Here is a 22,278-nt window from a genome sequence, read left to right as displayed (position 1 = left end):
GCCCTCGGGTGCTGCCGCCATCATTCGTGGTAAGGGAAACCAACAATGAAGCCTTTTGGCTTCACAGCCAGTACCCTACTGCGTATGTTTGAAGTGCACTGCACTTTCTGAATTCCCCGGCGACGGAGGAAGGAAAAGGTGGGCCCTTTTGAGTGATCTTGTCATATCTTCATTTAAATCACCAATAAAATGGCTTGATTTAAATCCTAATGTTTAAAGAGCAACTGTCATCTCTGTCCCGCAGCGCCTTCTCCTCTGACTTGCTGTTGACTTGCCGGCAGTCCCATTCACTTTAATGGGGCGGCTGGTGATGCGGCAGTGACATAACAAGGTGAGGGGCGTGGTGGGTGAGTGGATGCCTGCAAACAGGTGTTCTGAAATGACAGATGTTCTTTAAATGTAAGAACTCATTCTATACAGCCTCATGCTACATAACTAAGCTCCATTTCATGCTGAATAAACAAAATTATTAATGTATCTTATGGCTACATGTACACGGGACGTTGTTCAACCTCTCATGAACGATTTAACATGACGTGTAGAAACCGGCGTCTAAAAACGGGTGTTAATAGAAAACTATCTTTAGATAGATTTTTTACTCCAAAAGCATTTTATTAAAATAAATTTGATTAAAAAAAATCTGAATTAAATCAAATAAATCCCATTTTTTTTTCTTAATTATCGATTTTATCCATTCTGATGGGATAGCACTGACTGGAGGAAACTGTATTTCGTTTTTTTTTTTTTTTTTTTTGTGAGTACTTTTTATTCACTCCCCACAAGTGTTTCACTACATTTTTTATGTGTTTCTTTTACTCATGAATAGTAGGGTGTATGTCTTCGGGCCTACCCTGAAGTTTGGGGGAAAATGTGTGCCAATCTGATTCCTTCCTCTCTTGCCTTGAGGTTGTGCCTCCCACCCAGGACTTTTGGCTGATCATGGACCCGAGTATGCCTTCCTCTTCAGGAAAGGGCCAAAAGACACACCCTAGTGAACTTTTTTTGTGTGTGTATATAGCGTTAAAGGAGAAGTCCAGCCTGAGCTCATTTGGCTGGGCTTCTCCTAAGGCCGCGTACACACGGGCGGACTGTTCGCCCAACTTTGTCCGCTGAACAGTGTTTGGGCGGACAGTCCGCTCGTGTGTGGGCTTTCAGCGGACAGTTTCAGCGGACAGTTTGACGAACAAGGTTTTTCGGAATTTCCGAAAAACTGTCCGCTGAAACCTTGTTTCAGCGAACAGTCCGCTCGTGTGTAGGCTTGTTCGTCAAACTAAGTTCCGCGCATGCTCAGAAAGGATTTACACGCCGAAAGTTATAATGCAGTGTATAGGACGTCGTATTTTTCGTCCCGTCGTACGTGCCGTTCACGTCATCGTGCACGGTTTCAGCAAACTGTTCATCCGTCGTGTGTGGCCATGTCCGTCCATGCTAATTTTGAGCGGACTGTTTGCCGAAACTGTTTGACGGACAAAGTTGGGCGAACAGTCCCCGCGTGTGTACGCGGCCTAAGGGTCACAGGAGTGCTATTCGTTTTGCACTCCTGTGTCCCATTTTCTGCAGAGAGCAGTCCGAAGTTTTCTCTCTGCTGACGTCACTGGAATCAGTCCAGGCACCGCATCATCACGACAATAAAGTCTGGCTCCGCCAGATGCCTGGACTGATACCTGTCTCAGTCTCCCAGCGAACTGCTGAGAGACTGAGATGGCCGCTCCCCACCCCTCCACATCTCAGCACTCCAGTGAGCGTTGAGGAGCAGAGAGGAGAGCTGCTGATTGACAGGCAGCAGGCTGAGAGAACCGAGCCATCGGCAGTGTTCGATCACTCGGTTCTCAGTGCAGAGACGCCGGGGGACAGATGCAGCATCGATCTGATGCTGCATCCACCTAGGTAAGTATGATGGGTTAAAGAAAAAAAAAACATATTTCTCTTTTAACATTCACTTTTTTGGTTCACTTTGGTGTTTTTTCTTTGCACACCACAACATAGGCTCGGGGAGAAAAAAAAAAGTCTAATGCCACATTTTCCCCAGCTCCTCCGGGGGGGGGGGGGGGGGGGGGGTTGGGGGCGGTCTGTGGCCATCATGATTGGCTGCTGCGGAATTACATCACTCCAATGCATGCATGGGATTCATTCATCCCAAGACACCAGCAGTTCTTCATTAAGTAAAAAGAAAAGATGTTGCCTATAAGAAACATTTACATTTATAAACATTTTTTTTACAAATTTCCAATGCATGTTAAGCTGTTAAGCTGGCCATACACTGTTGAAAAAAAATATAATAGCCAGCTCCAATCAGTTGCAGCCTTTGTTCTCCTCCCAGTTGCCTCAGTGCCCACCCAGTTTTTCAGTAGAAGGATTTTGGGGGGAGGGGACTGACAGGGCCACCCAAAAAAAAGTCTGAAATTGCACACTGAATGAACAGTTTTGGAGGCAATGACTTGACTGCTGGCTGTGCAGTTAATGGTCCTGGCTTTACATTGTGTGAGGCCGCGTACACACGGGCGGACTGTTCGCCCAACTTTGTCCGCTGAACAGTGTTTGGGCGGACAGTCCGCTCGTGTGTGGGCTTTCAGCGGACAGTTGGACGGACAAGGTTTTTCGGAATTTCCGAAAAACTGTCCGCTGAAACCTTGTTTGAGCGAACAGTCCGCCCGTGTGTAGGCTTGTTCGTCAAACAAAGTTGCGCGCATGCTCAGAAAGGATTTTCACGCCGAAAGCTATAATGCAGTGTATAGGACGTCGTATTTTTCGTCCCGTCGTACGTGCCGTTCACGTCATCGCGCACGGTTTCAGCAAACTGTTCGTCCGTCGTGTGTGGCCATGTCCGTCCATGCTAAGTTTGAGCGGACTGTTTGCCGAAACTGTTGGACGGACAAAGTTGGGCGAACAGTCCGCGCGTGTGTACGCGGCCTTACATTGCAGCGGCCGGTGTGCGGTGCAGTCTGGCCGGATTAGTGCAATGCTGATGCGCCAATCGCATTGTTCACTTTTTTATTTTTTGGAAACAAACTCTATTGAAATGTCAGAGAGACATTTTATATCGTTCAATTGGCCACTGCATGTTGCAAGGCAGGGAATTGCCTCACACTGCACTGTGCTTTTTCACCACACCACAACACAGTGGTGTGAACCAGGCAGATAAGGAGACAAGACATTTCACCTTGTCAGGTGGTGGAATTGCACTATAATAGCCACCCAAATGAGTCCTACCGCAACTGGTGTGAATGTACCCTTATTTCAACAGTCTATTTCCCATGGACGAGCATACACAGACGGTGGCAAGAATCAGCAGATTCTTGCTAGGCTGATGGGTGATTATGGCTGCCCATCCTGCACAAAGCAATAGCAGGCTGATAGGAGGCACAGTTGTCACGCTACAAGTGTTACCTGCAGTTAGGGACAGACATACACAGGTGGGTCCCTAGCTGCAGGTAACTGCTGGATGTTTATCTACAGTGGATATAAAAAGTCTACACACCCCTGTTTAAAATGTCAGGTTTCTGTGATGTAAAAAAATGAGACAAAGATAAATAATTTCAGAACCTTTTCCACCTTTAATGTGACCTATAAACTGTACAACTCAGTTTAACAACAAACTGAAATCTTATAGGTGGAGGGAAGTAAAAATAAAATATTATGGTTGCACATCCTTAAACAAATACTTTCTTGAAGCACCTTTTTATTTTATTACAGCACTGTCTTTTTGGGTATGTTTCTTATCTGCATGGCACATCTTGACCTGGCAATATTTGCCCACTCTTTGCAAAAACACTCCAAATCTGTCAGATTGTAAGGGCATCTCCTGTACACAGCCCTACCTAGATCACCCCACAGATTTTCATTTGGATTCAGGTCTGAGCTCTGGCTGGGCCATTCCAAAACTTTAGTCGTCTTCTGGTGAAGCCATTCCTTTGTTGATTTGGATAGTTGCTTTGGATCGCTGTCATCCTGAAAGATGAAGTTCCTCTTCATGTTCAGCTTTCTAGCAGAAGCCTGAAGGTTTTGTGCCAATATTGACTGGTATTTGGAACTGTTCGTAATTCCCTCTACCGTGACTAAGGCCCCTGTTCCAGCTGAAGAAAAACAGCCGCAAAGCATGCTTCACGGTGGGTATGGTGTTCTTTTTGTGATGTGCAGTGTTGTTTTTGGGCCAAACATATCTTTTGGACTTATGGCCAACCTTGGTTTCATCATACCAGAACACATTTTCCCACATGCGTTTGGGAGACTTCAGATGTGTTTTTAGCCAGGCTTGGATGTTTTTCTTTGTAAGAAAGGGTTTCTGTCTTGCCACTCTACCCCATAGCTCAGACATATGAAGAATACGGGAGATCGTTGTCACGTGTACCACACAGCCAGTATTTGCCAGATATTTCTGAAGCTCCTTTAACCACTTGTCGACCACTGCACGCCGATATACGTCGGCACAATGGCAGTGGTGGGCAAATGGGCGTACCCGTACGTCCCCTTTACTTGGCGGGGTTAGCAGGCGCGCCACGTACAGCATGACCGCGCCCTGAGGACCCATGGACATGATGTCCGCCGGTTTCCTCGTGATCATGTCACGGAGCTTCAGAACGGGGAGATGCCTATGTAAAGCTGTCATGTGAGTGGAAGCCCATCCCCCCACAGTTAGAATCGCACCCTAGGACACACTTACCCCCTTGATCGCCCTCTAGTGTTTAACCCCTTCCCTGCCTGTGTCATTTACACAGTAATCAATGCATTTTTATAGCACTGATCGTTATATAAATAACAATGGTCCCAAAATAGTGTCCGATGTGTCCGCCATAATGTCGCAGTCATGATAAAAATCGCAGATCGCCTCCATTACTAATAAAAAAATAATAATAAAAATGCCATAAAATTATCCCCAATTTTGTAGACACTATAACTTTTACGATAACCAATCAATATAGGCTTATTGCGATTTTTTTTTACCAAAAATATTTAGAAGAATACATATCAGTCTAAAATTGGGGAAAAAAAATCTTTTTTTATATATATTTTTGGGGGATATTTATTATAGCAAAAATAAATTAAAAAAAGCTTTTTTTTTCAAAATTGTCGCTCCTTTTATGTTTATAGCACAAAAAATAAAATCCACAGAGGTGATCGAATACCACCAAAAGAAAGCTCTATTTGTGGGGAAAAAAAGGACGTCAATTTTGTTTGGGTGCAATGTGGCATGACTACGCAATTGTCATTTTAAACGATGCAGGGCCGAATCGCAAAAAGTGCTCTGGTCAGGAAGGGGGTAAAATCTTCCGGGGCTGAAGCGGTTAATGTTGCTGTAGGTCTCTTGGCAGCTTCCCTGACCAGTTGTCTTCTCATCTTTTCATCAATTTTGGAGGGATATCCAGTTCTTGGTAATGTCACAGTTGTGCTTTATTTTCTCCACTTGATGATGACTGTCTTCACTGTGTTCCATGGTATATCTAAAGGAAAGAGAAGCGCATCTATACACAGTGGTTAACAACAGATTTATTACAGGCACAATGGGGTTAAAAACACTTACAAGACAGTAAGAGGTCATAGGCATATAATGATTTGTCCTTGTGCAGATTGCTGTAATCCTCGTCTGTCTGGGGGAGAGAGAGCTGTCCTGCTGCTGTCACACCTCTGACAAAGGAGCTGTGCATGCTCCGAAATGCGTTACTGCCCACCTCCTTCACCTGATGTCAAATCGGCCACATGCATTCCAGATTGGTTCCAGAACCCGGGCCACCTCATCGCATCTTCACCTCCTCACCAATCCACATCTCCAGGGACTCTGACAGCTGCAGAACGGCTCTCACTCTCCCCCAGATAGACAAGGATTACAGCGATCCGCATGAGGACAAATCATTATATGCCTATGACCTCTTACTATCTTGTAAGTGATTTTAATCCCATTGTGCCTGTAATCTGTTAACCATTGCACTTACAGGCCCTTTCTCTTTCCTTTATGACCCTCCAGAGCTGCTTTTTCTCTATAAAGTGCTTTCTTCAGTGCCATCTCTCCACTGCTGCTAAGAATCGGATACCTAGCCTCACCAGAGCGCCCCTATCTCTCCCTCCTTTCATGGTATATCTAATGCCTTGGAAATTCATGTGTACCCTTCTACTGACTGATACATTTTAACAATGAGATCCCTCTGATGCTTTGGAAGCTCTCTGGGGACCATTTATTTTTATTTTTTTGTAAGAGGTGACTAAGAAAATGTCAGGAAAGACCTACTAGAACAGTTGATTTTTATTTGGGGTTGATAAGAGACACTTTACATGATGGCTGGTGTGCACTGACTCCTATTTAACATGAGTTTGAATGTGATTGCTTAATTCTGAACACAGCGATACTCCCAGTTATAAGAGGGTGTGCACACTTATGCAACTGCATTTATTTTTAATCTACCCACCCCTAAAAGATTTCAGTTTGTTTTTAAATTGAGTTGTACAGCTTGTAGGTCACATTAAAGTTGGAAAAAGTTCTGAAATTATTTATCTTTGTCTCATTTTTTTACATCACAGAAACCTGACATTTTAAGGGGAGTGTAGACTTTTTATATCCATTGTACAGTGCATACAGGGATCATTTGACAGGTGCATCTCCTATCAACCTATCATTGCTTTGTGTAGGCTGAATGGCCATAGCTGTCTTCAACAACCTGTCAGCTCATCTGCAATAATACACTTTATTTGATGCTGCTTCTGTGTAAAGGATGCCTAAATGTATTCATTGTTTGCTATATTTGTGTGAACAATCTGCTTTTACTTCTTTTTTTTTAGATTATGCAAGAAGACAGATTCACAGATAAATTCATTGATTCTCTTTGTTATGTCAGTGATCATGTTGGTTTTTATGGAACTATCAAACATTGTCCAGCTGACTTTGTTGTAACAGAGATTGATGTCAACGGTCATCTGGTTACAGAGGGTCACATTAAAGAACCTGAACTCAAACTGAGAGATAATGATAATGAACCTGAGTTTAAAAAACAGAAGACTGACCTAAGGGATGTTGAAGATACCACCATACCAGAACAAGCTGAATGTAAAGATGAACCTGTGAGGGATAACGTGGACGATGTCACTGAGATCCTCAGTCCATTGGATTGTGAGGAAGGCTTACATAACTTACTTAAGCTTTTGTTGAGTATAGATGTGCAAAAAGCTTTAAACAACTTTGCCAACACGGTAAAATCTTCTTTTGAATCCCAAGTTGAAAGATGTGAGTCAAGTGAACTTTCTTTGGGCCTCTTTTCCAGTAAAGATGACAGAGCCACCATTCACAGTGCTGTACGACAGACATTCCCAGTCCTGGTAACTTTCACCAAAAACACAGAGCTCTTCGTTAAACCAAACCTGGATTACCAAGAGCTTTCTCAACTCACATCTGAAGAGGAAGCAGGCAAATTCTTTACATTTTTAGACGCAAAAGTCAAAAACTCTACGTTTACATTTCAACCAGATGTGAGTAAAGAACACAGGACATCTGTGCATCATTTCATCAGCAGGAAATTTGGGAAGTTAGTAGAAACCAAATCATTTTCAGAGAAAGACATTGATGGAGTGCAAAGAGCCTCTGTGACTGTGAGGTTCAGAGAGAAAAAGAGCTTCTCCGGGAAGAGGCAGAGAACAGATGGGCACTCTGAAATATTTACAGGTAGGAATGAATCTGTTCCTGTCACTTCACACAGGAAGTTTTGATAGCTGGGTACAATTACAGCGTGAGTATATGTCTCTGATTCTGCGAGTGTTGTCCATAAATGGATGTACTGTATGAGGAAGTCCCAAAATTATCAAACACACCTCTGATGTTCAGTCTTGTCAGTGTTTTAAAAATTAGAATTTAAAACTGTAAACACATGTAGATTTTCTGTCCAAGTACCCTCAAATATCATGTGTATGTATGATGGTGGAACTAAATTCCCTCTGTCTAATATTTCCTCCTGTATGAGCATAAGAAAAAAAGCATGCTTATTGAAGTTCACGTTATGACGCTCTACTACTCTCCATAACCGCTATCTTGAGAATCTTCCTCGTAGAAACTTCTTGTTATGCTCTCTATGGGTCACTGCACATAAGCAGGCAAGCCACAGGTCTCATGTCTGAAATACTTGGAAGTGAAGGATGGGGAGCCATATGTCATCCTCACCTAGGCGAGGAGTCATTAGGTGGTGGGTGAGAGGGAGCAACTGAGACAAGGGTGATCTGATGGGTAAAGCCCTGTACACAGGGCCGAGCATCAGCCACAATTTGCTGGTAGAGTACAAACCGGCCGATATGCAGCCCGTGTATAGGTCCTTGTGCGACAGAATCCAATCTCGCAACTGGCTTCTGTCAAACGAGCATGCTGGAAAACCAGCAGCCGATTGACATCCGATCAGAGATGGCAACCAATGGCTGCTAGGTTTGACCGGTGTGTTTCGGGCCTGGGGAGAGGTCTCCTGTCAGAACACAATAGCTCAGCTGGGAGATCGCCGTCCTTACATCACATAGTATGAGTTCCTCCATTTTCTTTCGTTCAGCCAACTGGGTTGAAAGAAAAAAAAACTTACTGCGTGTACCATGTTTAAAAATCCACTTTAAATATACTAGTATTATATCCTCAAGGTTGCCTGGAACTTGTCTAAAGGTTGCATTCTTTACATCCATATTTTTACTTCTTACATATACAGTAGAATTATTTATGTTACAACAATACTTGGAGGGAGAGAATTATTGTACACGAAGAGTGGTTGAATTGGATTTATACGGTACCTTTATAACTAGAAACTTTTAAATAGAAAAATCAGTAATGACTGTAAACAATATTTTCTTACATCACAACATTGCCAAAATTATAATTACTACTGGCTAGTGTTGATCCAGGGTATTGATTCAGGTGCTAATGAAGTGCTAATGAGTTATTAACAGTATTTTTATATGTGGTAAAATTTAGTGGTTTAGGTTGTTTTGTCTTCCTCAGGACAGGGGTAGCACCAATACTAAGCATTTGCATGAGTACTTACTCACGCAAATGCTCCAATACCCAAACCGATACCTTTGCAGTGTGATTTTAGCCCATACAAAATGAATGGGTTTAAATGGCACTGCACAAAAACACATATGATTTGAACAGGAATGCGTTACAATTACTATCCCAATCGCATATGATTTGCTTGTGACTTCAGATTCACACAGGAGCGCACCACATTCCTGTTCAAATCACATGCGATTCTTTGCGGTACAGTTTGAGCCTTTTCATTTTGTATGGGCTAAAATCGCATCGCAATCACACTCGATATCAGCGAATATTTGACCGAAAGTATCAGTACTCATACTTGTCTGTAAAAAAAAAAAAAAAAGGTATCGGTGCAACCTTACTCTGAACTTAAGCTTCAGGAATTGTTAGAGGTCAGACTTTTTTTTTTTTTTTATATATATATATAAACCCAAATAACTAGATTTTTTTTTAATAGCATTTAGTTATTAAAAATAGATGTGATTGTGTTGTTGCAGCATTTACCCTTGAAAAGGAGAACTTGGAAACACTAGAGGCTATCAGCTACCTGTCATCTGTACTCGGTGTGCTTCCCTCAGACTTCAGTTATGCAGGAATTAAAGATAAGAAAGCCATTACTTATCAGGCTATGGTTGTCAAGAAAGTGACTCCAGAGAGGTAAGTTTTCTTCTTCGCAGTATTTGTAGTTACATAGTTAGGTTGAAAAAAGGCATCTAGTTCTAACAATATTAAAAAAATAAAATAAACAGAAAACCTCCATACACAGAATCCTAAATCCACAGTTGATCCAGAGGAAGCCAAAAAAAACCTTTAATGCATAGTCCAATTTGCTCCAGCGGGGGGAGAATAAATTCCTTCCTGATTCCCCAGAAAGCAATCTGATATTCCCTGAATCAACAAACTCTGGTGTTATTACCTGTAAATGTTAATATCCTGCTATATTTTTGTGTATCTAGGAATACATCCAGCTCTTTTTTTTTTTTTTAAACAATCTTCTGAACTGGCCAGAAGTAGTTCTTCTTTTCACAACTCTTACTGTGAAGAAATATTTCCTTATGTGGAAGTTAAAAGAGAAATATGGGTTTGAGGTTTTTTTCCTCCATTATACTTACCTAGGTGCATGCAGCATCAGTCCCCCCCAGCGCCTCTGTACTGAGAACCGAGCGATTGAACATCCCCGATGGTTGGGTTCTCACAGCTCCCCAAGCAGACAGCTGCAGACTGTCAATCAGCATCTCTCCGGTCTGCTCCTCCTCACTCACTGGAGCGCTGAACTGTAGTGGGGCGGGGAGCGGCCATCTCAGGCTCTCAGCGGCTCTCTGAGTGGCTGAGATGGGTGTCAGTCCAGGCACCTGGCGGATCCAGACTTCCATTGTGGGACTGATTCCTGTGACATCATCAGAGAGCGTACTTCAGAACTAATTGCAGTCCTGTGACCCATAGGAGATGCCCAGCCAAACAAGCTTAGGCTGGACTTCTCCTTTAATCTCTTTTCCTCTTAGGCAGGCCATACATTAAAGTGTAAGTTAGCCTTTACAGAAAATCTGTATGGTGAACTTACACTGGATCGACCTCCCCATCACACCCTGTCCCGCTGTACCTGAAGCCGGCGATCTCCTGCACTGACACATCATATAGCCGGTCCGGAGTTTTGAAATCTCCGCAGCTTTCTCTCCTCTTCTCCAGTGCTGACAGGATGGGGCTACGCAGGTTCTGATTGGTCAATGCCACCAATTTGATGGCACCAACCAATCAGAATGCCTCCTATACGTACCTTTAACCAATTTTCTTTGCTGATTCCCCTTTCAACACATTCAGTGCTATAACTGAAGTGTGAGCTGGAGTTTGGCTTCAATTTGTTAGTGCCTCTAAATCTGGTAGTACATCTAACACTCCCCTCCCCCCAGACTGAAAGTGCTGCTGTCTGCTGTGCCTCCTATATTCCTTCATCCAGAGTGAGATGTAGGTTAAATATATTGATGAATATGTACTTTACAAAAACATACAAAATGTATTTATTCATTGTAAATTAAAAATAAATGTTTCCTTTTAAGAAAAAGTCCAGTTTTGATATTTTGTTCAGTCTTCTTGCAACCTAATAACATCATGGGGTATATTTGTAAGGTTATTGTAACATTCACCAAACATTTACTGCAGGTATATATATCTTCCTGGTGCATGTGTTTTACAATACACAGACTGATTCATCTGCATTGAAATATTCCCCCAAGTGTCAGTGTTGCACATAGAACATATTTACATTCTTACCCAATGTCCACTACAGGTGCCTTGTGCAGTTTCTCTACCCTCTGCTAGAACAAGAGGGTTTGGAGGCTAGTGGACCTAAGATCCCTTGACAAGGGCTGGTAGATATGAGTTTGTATTTATTAGAACTAGCAAAGTTGATATTAAATACTGCATGATTCTAAAAGTTCAGTGGGCTAGACATTTGCCATTTTTTACCATTGCAATTTTTAGTAAAAAGAAAGGTACCCATACATCCACTTGTTAGAGAAAGAATATAGTATAGAACCACAATTTTATAGTTGTAATTTTACAATATCAATACATCATGGTTTAGGATGGTGTTCTATGCTCAGGAAAATGTCCGCTAAAAGGCACTAATGTTTTTTATTCTTCCCTATGTACCAAGAATTAGGGTCCATTCACACTTTGGCATCCTGGTGTGTTCCATTAACATGCTTCTACACAAAAAGAGTTTTTTTTTCTGAAATATATTAGGTTAGGTCATGTTAAAAGCATAGAAAGTGCAAAGGTGTTCTTTAAATTAATGTAATTTCTAAAGCTTATAGATTTAATAATAATTTTTACCAAACAGGAATTGAGGGGATCTCTCAAACAGTAACATGGACAGAAATATAAAAGCTGTTCTGTGTCATGTTTCCAATGGTAGTGAACCCTTGAAAAAGCCAACTTGTGAGCCCCTGATTGTGGGGATGGAGCAGATTGGTACCAGGTCGTGTCCCCCAGGTTCGCCCAGCTAAAGATGCGGAGACCACTCGCGTCTGCAGAGTACAGATGGCAGGAGACAGAATAGCACCCAGAAAACAAATCAAGGTCAGGGCACATGGCAGGCAAAAATGGTAGGTGACGCTGGGGTTGGTACACAAGAAGTCAGACGCAGATTACAAGTAATATGCGGGAAAGCAGGAGCTCAGAAAAACTAGGAAATTGCTCAGGCAACGCAAACTGCACTGAGCATTCCTATATATACAGCAGCAGACTGGAAAGCGAACCAGGAAGACCGAAACTGATATAAATCAACAGTAGAACAGGTAGCGCTCACAGGTGAACACAGAAGCCAGCAGCCCATGTGAGTAGAACTACAGATCCAGCAGAGTCACTGCAGCAAGGAGGTAAGAATTTCACAAGCAGGAACCTGCAGGCTAAACCTTTACAATTCTATAGTAGAGCAGGTGAAGACTCGTGTCAGATTTTTATTTTTGTCTGTGCCCCCTTCAAATTTTTTCCTCACTTCCTGTCTGGTGATACCTTTGTCAACAGGAGAGAAAATAAGGTTACATTTCTCTAACGGAGCCTTGAATAGCAGTAAAAATCCAACAGGGGGGTAATCCAAAACTAAAAAAAAAATGTTGGCTTTAATTATAAATAAAATAAACAACAATATTTGTTTTTGTTTTTTGCTTTGTTTTTGCTTTTCTATTTAGAATGCAGAAAATTGGAAAGCTGCTTGAAAAAAATGGTATAAAAATACATAATGTGCGACCTGCAAAGTGTCATATACATCTCGGACAGCTTACTGGCAACCATTTTACCCTAATATTGAGAAATCTTAGAAATCACAGCGGTGACACTTTGAAATTGGATCAGAGAATTGAAGATGCAGTCCATAATATCAAGGTAAGGATTTAACAAAACATCTTCCAGCTTCCCAATTTCCCAATTTCTGTGTTTTCGACATATGCCCCTTAACAGTCCTAATTCACAGTGCAACTCAGCGTCAATAGATGCTGTGTATTTCAGACTTTCACAGATTTCGGCAGGCTGCTGACAGCAGGGTTGGACACTGCACTTGTGTTTCCCGGGCACCCAGTATCACTGGGAATGACAGACATCAGCCAAACAGCCAGTGTGCACGAAGGCCTCAATAATCTCTTATTCATCTATATATCTATAAGCATTGTGAAGAAATTCATTCACAACAAAGGCTGTATGTTTTTGTTTGAGAGCAGATCCTAGCAGGCTGCTGGCCATCTAATGTAATCAAATAGCAGGTGTTTCTGAAACTCGACTCGAGCCTTTGGGATTAATTCACTAACGCCTCATTCATTTGGGTGTACTTATGGGCCATCCCTTTATTTATGTGTTTATTGTTAGAACTTTGTAAAAAAACATTTTATTCACTACAGCAGTATTGTGATAGTTTGCTTCACAACCCACTGTGCTGAAAAAAAAAGTACTGCATGCATTACTTTAGTTTTACATGCGGAACTGATCGGATGCTTCATTCACTCCTATGGAGTGGCGGATGTCAGCAGTGACATGTCCGCTGATATCCGATACTGTCCATGAAATCCAGATGGATAGAAACCCTGTTTTCCATATGTCTGAAGAATCAGATAGGAGCAGATGAAAATGGACAGGCGGTCCGTTTTCATCCAATCTCCATAGAGGACAGCGGAGGTTTGACAGGTCCCTCTCTGCACAGTGACCAGAGACTGACCTCTTCTCTGCTTGCTCAGTGGGGATCAGCAGATTGATCAAGCCCATGTGAAAGGACCCTAAGGCATTTTTAGCAATGAAACGGTTGATACAACATAATTATACTGTAACTATTCAGAAAGTTGCATGAAGGATCAACTATTGAAATTCATGAGAATGTTGCAGCAGAATTCTAGTCAAATATACTTCATATATTCATATTTAACTCTGGTATGTACAGGTATTCATCAAAAATAAATCCTAAAATGAATATAAGAATAGTAAATCAGTTTGTCTTTATATTAGCCATCAGTTCCCTGCACAGTAGGTTTCATAGGGGAAGAGACAGCAGTGTAGGCCAGTCAGGCTTTTACACATACAGTACATAGAGAACTGGCTGATAGGAGGAGGAGCACAGAACTAACTTTGTCAGTGAGCTGTTTGAGTGCTTCAGACTCACAGGCTCCTTGGTGGTCCTTGAGAAAACTGCATTGGTCTAACTGAAATAGAGGAAAGCAGGGAAACCTGACTTTGTTGTTCGACAACAATGTATGTATTAGGCCCCTTTCACACTGGGGTGGTGGGTGTGTCGGCGGTAAAGTGCTGCTATTTTTAGCGGTGCTTTACCATAAATTTCATGGCACTTTTACCCCCCTGCTAACAGCCGAGAAAGGGTTAAAACCACCATAAAGCGCTGCTGCAGCAGTGCTATGCCGGCGGTATGGCCTTGCTGCCCCATTGATTTTCAGATGCTGCTAGCAGTACTTTTTTTTTTAGCATCCTGCCAGTCCACCGCTCCAGTGTGAAAGCCCTTGGGCTTTCACATTGGAGAGACAGCAGTGGCTCTTTCAGGGCGCTTTGCAGGCGCTACTTTTAGTGCTGTAGCAAAAACACCCCAGTGTGAAAGGGGTCTTAGAAAACCGGCTGAACAGAATTACAAATTTTTTGGTGAGTAAGATAGTTGATGCTCATTTTATTTCAAGTGTTAATATAGTTGTTTTCACTTCCACTTTAAATATGGACAAGTGGAAATTTGGGTCATCCAGTTATATTTTTCTTTTTCATCTGAGCTTATCATTACAGGTAAGAGGATTTCTAAACTATTATGGGCCACAAAGATTTGGAAAAGGGCGGAATATGCAATCACAGGAAGTTGGATTAGCTTTGCTAAAAGAAGAAACGGTAAGAATACCAATAAACAGTAAGGGAGTGATGGTAATGGACTTTTATTAGCATTAAAAGTATAATTTTCATCCTGTTATATAATTGGCTAGAGTGACATGTAAGTGTGGACATAACAATCTCAAATCTTAAACTTTCTGGTTATACTGCAACCTGCAGCAGAAATATACACTGGCAACTAAAAAAGTAGCACAGGATAACCCCGCGAACAATCGGCATGTCTTAGTCCATTTTTTTTTACTAGTTGTTCTCAGGTGAGTGGGCAGGTTTTCTTCAAGCCTGTTTTCTGTTAGTTTTGAAGAGGCAAGAAAAAAAGGAAGCATTATGGATGCAGGATACTTGGACCGGCTGCACAGGGAGAAAACCTGAGCAAAGACCATGGTCAAATAAGGTTGTCCCTGGCCTGCTGGTTCGGGAATCCAGTTCTGGTATTGGAAAAGTCCTTCCTGGTCAGTGCAAGGTACGTGGTCATCGTCAAAATTTCATCTCCTGATCAACATCCTGAATCTTTGGTGTCCCTGCAGGGTTGGACCATTCTGCTAGAAGGTCATCTGATCCAGACTGTCAGACAGTGGCAGGGCGGTGACCTAAATCAGCCACCTTTGACAAGCTGACTACCTCAGCCAATAGCACCTGGATAAAGGGGAGTGATCCCTATACCCTGAGCTGTTCCCAGACCTGTGTCACAGGTGGGGAATGCTGGATGTGGATCTCCAGGTTCGGCAGCTATTTACACAGCTCGAATTTGTCCCAGGTGGATGTGGCATCACCAGGATCCCCTGACTTAAGACCGATTAACATTGTCCTTCAATCACTAACTTTAACAGCATGGCTGTTGAAGCCCAGTTTCTAAGAAAGGGACCATTCTGAGTCTGTGATTCCTAATATGGCCACAGCTAGGAAGTCTACTGTCCTCAAGGTCTACCAACAGTATATTATCGATTGTTGAAGGCATACTTTATCAACCCTAGGAGTTTCTGTGGGTTGAATGTACTCCTTTCTTCAGCTGAGTCTGGACCAATGTTTGGCTATCAGCACTATCAGGGATCAGGATTTTGCCCTTTATATTTTATTTCAGTGATTGATAGCCTCTCACTTTTTAATTGAGACCTTTGTACAGGGAGCCTCCCTCCCATTTAGCTCCCATTGTCTGCTTCGCTGTGACTCCATGCAATCTAAATCTGCTTTCTCTGTACTTCAGAGGAACCAATTAGAGACATATCTCTCTACTCTCACCCACACGGTGGTGTTTCCTGTTGCCTTCACCTCATCAAGGCAAGTGTTTGAACTGAAGGCTTTACATGGCAAAGAACCATTTCTGGTTTAGCACTGGGACAAAGTGATGTTAAAGCCCAGAACTACCTTCTCTGCCTTTCAGCAAGGACATTGTTATTCCGTTCCTCTGCTCGGCTCCAGTTTACCGAACTGAAATTTCTTTTCGTTGTCTCTTTAGAATTCAGTGTCAAAAAATTAAAACTATTTTCTATTCTTCAGGCGCTGGCAGTAAAATTATTCTTCACACCAGAGGACTGTGATGATCCAGTAAACAAAGCAAAAAGATACTTTTTTGAGTCAGGCAAGTGTAAAAATGCAATTCTCTGTGTTTAAATTGCTGAATATAAAAATGCTCAAAATATATACTCTTAGCTACTGTAGTTTTGTTTTTTTCTTATTTATCTAGATTTAATAGCCACCAAAAATCAGTTTGATGTGAAACATGAATAATCTGTCATTTAACTTGCTTTTTATGAAAATGTTTCTACTCGTGCGCAACTGCAGCGTTTACTGGAAAAAATTTTGTTGTACGTGCAGCTTAAAGTGGATTTAAATCCTCACATATATCCAGTGAAGTGAACAGCCTCAAATGATACACAGTGATGAAACAAATCTCCCTACATAAGTTGTACATGTATATCTGTTGTCTTCAGCTGTATATACTGTTTAGAAAGTGCACATTGTGTTCGATTTTCTCTTCCTGTTCAACACTGCAGTAAAGCCTGGGCATACAGCCAAGACAGCTGATTGGAGGAAAGGCACACACCCCCTCTTCTCATAAAGAGACTCTCAGCACTGTTCCTTGAATCTTATAGCATCCTCCCCAACACAAATCTCTGGCTGCTTTAATCATATGTGATGGAAAACTTGTCAGGAGTTATCAGGCTGATAACAGAAGAACGGAGCAGGAGACAGCTACAGGACTTAGTGCTTGGAAGAGAGATAACAGAACACTGCAGATCTATGTGCCCAGCTCATATTTCATGAATGGGTTTACATCCACTTTAACCATTTCCTGCACACCCGCCATGTAGCTGTATAATGTTGGAAAAGTGGTCCTGTTATTCTGACTGGACATCATCAGGATAACAACCCGGCGTGTGCCCTCGTGTCAGTCTGACACACAGCATCTCTGATCTGGGTAAAGAACTTCTGACGGAGGCTCTTTACCACGCAATCAGCTGTGTCCAATCGTAGCTGATAACAGTGTAAACAGGAAAAGCCATGTATTGGCTTTTCCACACTCGTGTCTGACACACAAGTAGAGGAGAGCCGATCGGCTGCTCTCCAGACGGGGGTCTGCGCTAATTGATTATCAGCAGAGCCCCCGCAAGGATGCCCACCCAGGACCACCAGGGATGGCCACCACTGATGACCACCAGATATGCTACCCATGGCCACCAGGGATGCCAATGTGTGCCCATCAGCAATGCCTGCCAGTGTCTCCATAGCAGTGATGCCCATCAGTGCCACCCATCAGTGTGAACTATCAGTACCCATCAGTGCCACCCATAAGTACAGATCAGTGCAGCCTTTCAGTGCCCATCAGTGTCGCCTATGAGTGCCCACCTGTTTCCTCCTATGAGTGCCCTTCAGTGCTGCACATCAGTGCCACCTCATCAGTGCCCATCAGTGCAGCCTCATTAGTGCCCATCAGTGAAGGAGAAAACGTACTTATTTACAAAATTTTATAACCGAAATGAAGAAAAACTTTTTTTTTCTTTCTTTTTTTTTTTATTTGTTTAGCAAAAAATAAAAACCCAAGAGGTGATCAAATACCACCAAAAGAAAGCTAAATTTTTGGGAACAAAATTATAAAAATATTGTTTGAGTACAGTGTTGCATGACCATGCAATTGTCATTTAAACAGCGACAGCACTAAAGGCTGAGGCAGGAAGGCCGGAAAGTGCCTGGTATTGAAGTGGTTAAAGAAAAGATCTGTAATTTTTAAATCTTGGCATTAAAGCGGAGGTTCACACAAAAATGGAACCTCCGCTTTTCGGAACCCTCCCCCCTCCTGTGTCACATTTGGCATCTTTTGAAGACCTCTGCATGGATACAGACCCCCTACGACACACTCTTTATCAGTTTACACCCTCCTGTTAAATGCATCACCAGAATTTACCCCTTCCTGTATCTGGAGGTGGGAATCAGATTTGAGATATTCCTTCACCTGGCCCCAAAGAGATAAAATGATTGAGTTCAAACATGAAGGTTCTAATACCAGCAACACCCAAGAAACATGCTTTAAGCTTCTATTAATTTGGTGTTAGGCTCCCCCCCACCTCAATAAGTTCTTCTCACTGATTTACCCTTTGTGCTGGAGATGCAACAAGGTGTGCTGCTCCACAATTTTCAATCTTACAGGAATAAACCCAGGGAATAACTCAGCTGCATTCCTGCTCCACTGCAACGGTCTTTCTGGATGGGCATACATGTGGTCCCTTCTCATACATCTCATCAACGCAACCAGGAACTATCGATCCATTATACTGGAAATGGAGGACTCCCTCACCAATATGTCTTTGGTGTTTAAAATATAGAATATAAAGCAGCTACCATGATTTGTTGATTCCAAATCAAAAAGAATTCCTATGAATAAGTGCAGTGCTAAACATATAATGAATAAAAAACAACCTGTGCTACATATAAAATAAAAAATTCCACACAAAATAGGGAAAGATCAGTCTTCTTTAGGTGGAGATTATATAAATGGGTCCATCAAAAAGTCCCAATAAAAATTATAGGAGTTGTTGAAAGCAACCAACTCCAAAGCAAGAGAAGGTTCCCAAACTAATCCTGTGTGCAGAAATATTCCAAAATGCACCAATGGTGTGTAGCAAGGCTGCTTACCAGATGGAGTTGACTCTCAAAAGCTGAGTATTCAAACAGCACTTATCAAACAACCATCACTGGAGCCTTCTGTAATAGATAGCCGGCATAATGCCTGAGGGCACTCTCCCACAATGTATCTTCTCCAGGATTTCAGATAAATGTTCCAGTTATAGAAAGTGTACAGACAGCCTTATAGTGTAGCAATGCAGGTTCAAATTTATTAAAAGTAAAGTAATGCACTTACATATTTAAAAAGTTGATCTGCATATCAGAGAAATTACAAACTAGCTCAGACAAACCACTCTGACATACATCACATAATAATAGAGAACTTTGCTTTGTCCCTTCAACACTGCGAAGAACTGCCAGAAAATTTTTGGTTTTACTGGCATGAGTTTTGGATAAATACCTTCAGAATTCATAAGCTCTATTGCACTCCAATAAACACACCTTGTAGTTCCATGACTGAGAATTTATTATTGGGTGGGTTTATACCTATGACATAGCTCTTGCTAGAATTCCTTTCTCTATGACTCAGGTGAGTTATCTGCTCCCCCCAGGTTCTTCATGTTCTCTTATGTACCTCCTATGAACCGAACACTGTATTTGTTATTTTTCATGTTTGCATTTTCTTATAGTGATGCCACTGTCTTTGTATAACTTGAATTGCTAAATAAGGAATGTATTAAAAAAAGAAAATAAATCAAAATTGGAGTTACATTTTAAAATGTAACTCCAGGCTCCTTTTAAAGTGACACTCTCGTGGAAGAAAGTTGTGGACTGCCATTACAGGCCTCCTTAAAATGTCTGTGACTGACTTGGGTACTTTTAAAGTGGTTGTAAACCCTCCCCCACAACTTTGTCCCATGTAAATCAGCATAAAAAACCCCAATGAACACTGCTTGTAGATATTTCCTTAACTGCTTAGTATTGTTGTAATCCTTTTTGTTCTTTAGAATTACGTCACTGAGCATGCCTAGATCTCCCCTGATTTACGGCACACTCTGTATGTCTTATCTATCTATCAGGACTTCCTACAGCACACAACAGTGAACTCCCAGGAGGCTGCTAATCACTCAGAGCTTCTACACACCATGTGACCATGTGACCTCACATACAGAGTAAAGCAGGGCATGGGACAGAAATAACTGCAGTCTTATCAGCTGAAGCTGATAGGACTCATACAGGCAAACACTAGGTAATCAGCACAAGTAAATAATATGAAATAAAACAAGTCAGCTATGAACAGGGAAGCAGGGTTGCCATAGAAACGTTGGATTGAGAAGGAGGCTTGGTTAATAGTACAGGAAGCGCTAAATGTAAGGGCGGAAATACACTCCACTGTGGACTCAGAAAACAATACTTAAGATGGCGCTGCCTAACCCAACCCCTGGAAACAAGATTTTTAAAGTTTCTTTAAACGGTAAGTAATATGCAATTTGGGCTGGATTACAGTGGCTATAGTTTGATAATTACTTATTATAATGGACTAAATGAAAAGAAGCATCCGAGTGGGAGAGTTTACTTCCTCTTAAAGTTCTAGATCCAGAACAAACATGCTGTAAATGAGTGTCAAAACTCCTCATCTCTATACTTGCTCCAAGTCAGCAGAACTCGGACAGCATTGAAGTCTGTGCAACAGAATGGCAACCAGGAAATTTACATTCTCAAAAGGAGGAGTCATCAGTGGCAGCCTCCATTAATCTGCCATATCAGATTCCTACTAGATTAAGTCTGTTGCTAGGCTGTGAACATAAACCTAAATACTTTTTAAGCAGTGTAAAGTCCTCAATAATATGCCTGTCTTTCAGGCCTGAACATGAATAACATAATACTTATCAAACAAGCACTCCCTGTTTCCAAATCATACAGGAAGTGAGCACTTATTCAGCTAGAGCAACCCTTATTCAACTACCACTTCCCTTCTTTTTTTATTATTCTTTATTTATCTCAAATTTTTTATATATACTATTTTCCCAACAAAGAGTGTATAAAACATTTTACAAAAAAGAGAAAAAGAAAAACCTTATTACACCTAAATACAAACATTTCTTAATTTCTTTATAACTTATAGCTATACCATCCAAACGTTAAATACCCCTCTGCCTTCACCCGCCCCCCCCCCCCCCCTGCCTTGCAGATTACTTATGGGTACCATAGTTGTATCCATTATTTCTGGCCGGGTATTAGTTTTTCCCATCCTCCTATTTTTCTCTCTTTTTTCTTTCCTCCCTTTTCCCCCTTTTTCTTCCCCTTCTCCCCCTTTTTCCTTCTCCCCTTCGCCCTTTCTTTCCCTTATATTTATTGTGTAATTTCCTCTACATATCTCCAAGAGTTTTTAAATTCTTCCCATGGAGTCCATTTATCTAGGCCTCCCACTTCTGCTGTTAGATCTTCGTCCCCTTCCTTATAGTATTCAATTTTTTGTATTTCATTTACATGAAAAATCCATTCCGATATTTTAGGACTTTCGGTCTCTCTCCATTTTTTTGGGATTAAATTCTTGGCGGTATCTAGAAGAATGGGTATTAACGAGGTTTTGTATAGCTTTATGGGTTCATCTGTCCCATGAAATAGAATCGTCCAAGGATCTTCTCTTATTTCCTTTTTAGTTACAATCTTTATTATCTCTATGATCTTCCTCCAATATTTTTTAATAATGGGACAGTCCCACCAAATATGGGCCATAGTCCCAGTTTTTTTACACCCACGCCAGCAATCCGCAGATTGCGCTGCCACAAATTTGGCCGTTTTGTCAGGCGTAGCGTACCACCTTGATAAACATTTGTAATTTGTCTCTATCAGCTTATTATCTACTACCCCGGTGTGAGTTAATTTGAATATCTGCTTACGAATTTGAGTGCTACATTGTGACCCCAAGTCCTTTTCCCATTTTTCGATGTATGGCGGGGCCTCCCGCTCGTCTCCCTCTGAGAGAATCTTATATATTCGAGTTATATTTTTTTTCGATTTTTCTCTCAGGCATAACCGCTCTAGAGGTCTCAGATCCTCTTCACTTCGGATTGGCTGAGGGAGATTTGAGATAAAGTGACTTAACTGGAGGAACCGCCATGCATCGATCTTCATAAGTTCAGTGTCTACGCTCAGTGCTTGAAATGGAATTAATCTACCATTAACTAATATGTCTTTTAATTGTGCATTTCCTTTTATTATCCAGTTACCCCCTACTTCCTGTTTTCCCGGTGTGAAGTAATCGTTTTCCTTGAGAAAAATCAACGGTGAATTATACCCCCAATTATTTTGTGAGTGTGTGCGATCCCATATCTTAAATGCTAAACGTGTTATCTCGTGTGCGT

The 22,278-nt window shown here is 41.7% G+C and overlaps 1 protein-coding gene across 1 annotated transcript in view; it reads left to right on the top strand.

Moving 5' to 3' along the window:
- PUS7L (pseudouridine synthase 7 like) overlaps positions 1-22,278 on the top strand; it is a 34,611-nt gene that overhangs the window by 3,857 nt on the left and 8,476 nt on the right. Inside the window, exons 2-6 of the mRNA XM_077472724.1 lie at positions 6,769-7,645; positions 9,484-9,643; positions 12,676-12,868; positions 14,753-14,851; positions 16,346-16,427. Of these exons, the coding sequence (XP_077328850.1) occupies positions 6,772-7,645; positions 9,484-9,643; positions 12,676-12,868; positions 14,753-14,851; positions 16,346-16,427 (1,408 nt within the window). The 5' untranslated portion in view covers positions 6,769-6,771. The remainder of the gene's footprint in view (positions 1-6,768; positions 7,646-9,483; positions 9,644-12,675; positions 12,869-14,752; positions 14,852-16,345; positions 16,428-22,278) is intronic.

Source organism: Lithobates pipiens, unplaced genomic scaffold (genome assembly GCF_037356315.1).
Source record: "Lithobates pipiens isolate NorthernLeopardFrog02 unplaced genomic scaffold, aLitPip1_a1.2 Scaffold_8, whole genome shotgun sequence".
Lineage (NCBI taxonomy): Eukaryota > Metazoa > Chordata > Amphibia > Anura > Ranidae > Lithobates > Lithobates pipiens.
Note: the sequence above shows the minus strand (reverse complement) of the source record. Positions and strands in the feature narration are given on the sequence as shown.